This window comes from Myotis brandtii, unplaced genomic scaffold (assembly GCF_000412655.1).
Source record: "Myotis brandtii unplaced genomic scaffold, ASM41265v1 scaffold517, whole genome shotgun sequence".
NCBI lineage: Eukaryota > Metazoa > Chordata > Mammalia > Chiroptera > Vespertilionidae > Myotis > Myotis brandtii.
In genome coordinates this window covers 2,158,007-2,162,520 of record NW_005369706.1, presented here as the reverse complement: position 1 = coordinate 2,162,520, position 4,514 = coordinate 2,158,007, and the positions used below count along the sequence as shown (strand labels likewise).

The 4,514-nt window shown below is 56.6% G+C and overlaps 1 protein-coding gene across 2 annotated transcripts in view; it reads right to left on the bottom strand.

The window, feature by feature from the left end:
• The window catches only part of RAPGEF3 (Rap guanine nucleotide exchange factor (GEF) 3), a 23,441-nt gene extending 18,940 nt beyond the window's left edge, over positions 1–4,501 (bottom strand). Inside the window, exons 1-2 of one of the 2 annotated variants that reach the window (XM_014548619.1) lie at positions 3,951–4,501; positions 3,283–3,495 (exon numbers count right to left, since the gene is read on the bottom strand). In XM_014548619.1, coding sequence (XP_014404105.1) covers positions 3,283–3,495; positions 3,951–3,956 — 219 coding nt within the window. In that variant the 5' untranslated portion in view covers positions 3,957–4,501. The remainder of the gene's footprint in view (positions 1–3,282; positions 3,496–3,950) is intronic. The other variant, XM_005877390.2, reaches the window with a different exon arrangement.
• Positions 4,502–4,514: the final 13 nt, after the last annotated feature.

The window sequence follows — 4,514 nt, the reverse complement described above, 5'->3', positions numbered from 1 at the left end:
CTGTAGTTTGACAGTCTGTTCGATGTTGCTCTGCCTCTGTATCTATTTTTGCTCATCAGTTTATAATGGTCTTAATTATCCATAAATGAGTGAGATCATGTGGTAGTTTTCTTTCATTGACTGGCTTATTTCACTTAGCATAATGCTCTCCAGTTGCATCCATGCTGTCGCAAATGGTAAGAATTCCTTCTTTTTTACAGCAGCATAGTATTCCATCGTGTAGATGTACCACAGTTTTCTAATCCATTCATCTGCTGATGGGCACTTATTACCAGCTGGTTGTGTGACCCAGAGCTGCTTATTAACCTCTCTGTGCTTCAGTTTACTCACCTGCACCTGGGGTTGGTGATAAAAACACCTGTCTGACCCCCCCAACCCCCACCCCCAAAAATACCTATCCCATAGTTATTATAAGGATCAAATGAGAATAATAGAAAGCACTTAGAGCAGGGCCTGGCTTGTAGTAACTGCTTAGTAAGTGTTAAGTAACTTGATTAATCTTTATTTCAGGTTGGGCACTGGACACCACAAGGAATGTACCTTGTTGACCCTGTCCCTGACCCCATGACCCTGAGTGTCAGCTTAGGGTTCTCAGTGGGAAAGAAGTAGCTGACATGGTTGGAGGTGAAGGTCCTCGCCCACCTCCTCTCATGCCTTCACAGGAACTACTCAGGGTGGAAGAGGAGTTGCCAGCTAGCTCCCATGGCACCAGCACCTGACCTGCCTCACCCTCCCTCCCTGTCGCTGAGTGTCAGAGCCCGACTGGCAGTGCAGACAGACACATGGGGACCTGTCGTCAGACCAGTTCCATTAGCCCATGGCTAGGGTCTCAGGCCAGGGCTAGTCCTGGTGGGACAGGGAGAGGTGGCATGGGGTGGGGTGATGTTATGGAGTGTCAGTGTTACCATCCACAGCAAGAGAAAACATACCATGAACCTGGACTCTGAAGCCACATTACCCAGGACCAAAGTCCAGCTTTGTCCCTTAGCAGCTGTGCGACTCTGGACCTGTCACTTAGCCTCTCTGTGCCCCTGTTTTCTCATCTCTAAAATGAAATGATGACATCAGCACCTATCTCACAGGCTGTTGGGCGAGTATTTGACAAGTGCCTGGAACATAAGTCCTAGATAACTACTAGCTACTACCATTATTTGGACAGGTTGGGTGAAAGCATGTTTTCTGAGTTAGAGCATAGACACACCATCCCCAAAACACTCACTCACAGAGCAGCATCCCAGGCTTCTGGGAGCTCATGGGACCCACCAGAGGTCATCCAGATCTCGTCGCTGCCTCTAGACAGAATGACCCCTCTGCTGGTTCCCAGACACCAAACAATCTCTCCCCTTCATGTTTTCCAAGGAGATGCTCTTCCATTCCATTTCAGTGTCACCTCTGTCAGGGTTGGTAAGTCCTTTCTATAGCTAACCTCCGGCCCTCCTGCTGTAACCTGCTTTTATTTTTCTCTTGTCCTGGTCCAGTAGGAACAGAAAGTGCTCTCTTTAGCCTTCAGGAAGCTGATGGGTTTCTCTTTGCTTTTCTAAGAGGTAGGCAGGGGCTGCACAACTGCCAGCACTGGACTTCTGGGACTCTGGGCTCTGCTCCCTCACAACATCCACCCTTCACCCTGTGTCTGCATATCCCCTGCCTGGCGCTTGTCCCTCTCACGTGAGCTCTTCATGGGCCACAGGCATCATCCAGAGATTCAAGGTGCAGCATTATAGGTACCCAGAGTCACAGACACAATGGGCTGAAACGACCCCACCCCATTCCCCAGAGAAGGTCATCAGGAGAGGGTGTGGCAGCCATAAAAATCTAAGTTCCCTCTAATCAACAAGCCCCACTTGCCCCCCTACCTGGCAGGGGAGGGGCCTTGCTTCTGTGCCTTTGACCCCATTTACACTCCAACAGCCCTCACCCCCACCCTTCTGGCCTCCCAGCACACCAGGGGTTGGAGGGGTCAGGAGACAGCCTGGCGGCCTCATCTACCCACTCCCAGACTTTGGGTCCCAGGGGATCCTCCAGTGACCTCATTGTCCTAGCACCTGACCTTCCCCCCACTCTCCACCTTGCCTCTACAAGCTGGGAAAAGGACAGGAAATGCACAAGTAATTATAGCCTGAGAGGGAAAGAGGGAGGGAGTGTTCCAGCCCACTGGCTCCAAGCAGTAGCTACTGCCAGGGACCCGGAAGGGGCGGGGGGGCGGGGGGGGGCAGCTAAGCCCAGAAGTGACTGGCTCCCTTGCCTCCTCCAGAGCCCCATCTTGAGCAGGACCAAGGCCAGGGGGCCCCTTATCAGGAAAACCCTGGGAGGCAGGGTTTGGGGGACTGCCACCTAGATTCTCCTCTCAATTCTGATCGCCAGGATGACCCCCTCATGTTGGTGGGCCTCAGTTTTCTCAACTCAGCCTCATGTTTTGGTAAATATAAATGGCGGTTGAGAGAGACAGGAGGAAGCAGGCAGAAGGTGGTGGTCCTTCTATTCAACGGGACTTGCCCATAAGAGATGAGCTCCCCCAAGTCTGTCACCTGCTCCTATTTCCCTCCACGCCTTTACACAAGTGCCCTCCCGGCACCCCCCCCCCCCCCCCACACACACATACAGGTGGGCACACAAGACACACACTGAATCTCAGGTGAAGCCACTCTATTAAGTCTAGGAGATTGAGGAGAGCTTCTCTGACAATTTGGATCCTGCACCCCACCCCCTATGACCCGCTCCTGCTCTCTCCTTCACTTTTGCAGCTCCACAGCTGTTATCCAATGACAAGGGGAACTCCAGTTGCCTCAAATTCTCTAAACTTTTCAGAATCCTTCCCTGAACTCCCCAATGCCAGATGCCTAGCAACATTCGCATGACCACCTCACCCCAAAATCAAAAAACAGAACTGGTGCAGTTCAGTTGCTCACTAACTGGGAAGGTTGCCACGGTGATATGTGGAGAATAGTAACCAAGTTTTTTCCACCCCCGCCAGGGAGAACACACAGGCACCTAACCCAAGGCACGCAGAGGTTATGAATAAATGACAAACCCCTTGCCTCTTCCCCATGCCTAAATGGGGGCACTTGGGCAACACACACACACACACACACACACACACAAAATGCAGCTGTGTGAGCCACCCACACATACCCATACCAAAGCTAAGCTGCCTGACCAACTGTCCATCCAGCAGTACCCCCCACCCTCCCAGAGCAAGCTGGGCCACACCAGCACGCCTGTGCTCCCTCCCTATCCAGACGCTGCAGCCCCGGTTCCTGGCCTGGGCAGGCGATGAGCACTCACCCAGCGAAGGCCCTGGATTCGGCTGGGGCGCTGGTGCTCCAGAAGCAGCCGGTAGGAGCAGCTTCGGGGCAGGTGCATCCTCCTCAGCACCATGTTGAGCAGCGTCCCCTCGGGCACCACGTCTGGTAGGCTTCCCACCTGTGGTGCTCCCAGAGCTGGGCTGTCCTCCACAAACAGGCCCACCTGCCAGCGGCTCTCACCTGGCCAGCCCACCTGTGAGGAGGGGAGGAAGGTGGACAGCCATGGGGCTGGGGCAGCTGTACCAGGACACAACTCCCCCGGCAGCACCGCTTCCTTAGAATCCTCTGGACTGGACAGGCGGGGGTGCTGCAGCCCTGCCAGGAGCTGGGGGAGGGACAGGAAGACCTTCGCTGGGTCTTGTCGGTCTGGCGCACTTAGGGGTCTCCCGCTGGCGGGAGGTTAGAGCCTTCCTTCCCGGCCTTCTTTGGACTTCTGCCCCACCCCGCTACCCAAGTCCCTGCAGGGACCTCCACCACCTCCCAGTTTGAAGCTATGGACTCACTGGATCCCCCAGAAATGTAGCCTCAGCTCAAACCCTTCTTCTCCCCTCCTCCCTTCCCAGGACCAACCCTTTCTCTCCCACCCAAACTCCCCATCTGTCGGCTTCCTCTTCTGCTGCTCTTCGCCCCCGGCCCCACCTTACCCACCTTCATGATCCTTCCCAAGCTCGTCCAGCCCTGCAGGCTCTAGCAGAAGGCCGAGAGGCTCCCCAGCGAGCCCCGTCAGCTCCGATAGGGGGATCCTGGAGGGCTGCGGGCTCTGAGTCCCGGGCGCAGTGACCAGGGCCAGTTCCTAGCTGGACCCACCGCCAGGGCAGCCAGAGGCCGGCTGGGAGGAGAGGCTCCTCTTGGGTGGGTGGAGGGCTGGGGGCCCGCGGGGGGCCTCCCCCCTCGGCGACAAGGAGCCCGAGCCTCCACCTCCGTCCCAGACGAAAGAGCCAGCTGGCACGGGGCACTGAAGCGAGGCTGCAGCTGGCACTGGTCCGGGCGGGAGCTGTCACACCCCCTGTGCTGCCCGCCCCCTTCCCCTCCCGGACAAGCTGAGGGGGCAGGGAGGAGGCTCCGGCCTCACGGTCGGGAGGGAGGGCGTAGGACAGGGGGCGGACACGGGCAGGGGTGGAGCCCCGACTCTGGGGTCTGCAGAGCAGGCAAGAGCCCGAGCTCCGAGAAACCCCAGGGGGCAGGGGCCCCCCGGGGTGTGTGGGGGGTGTG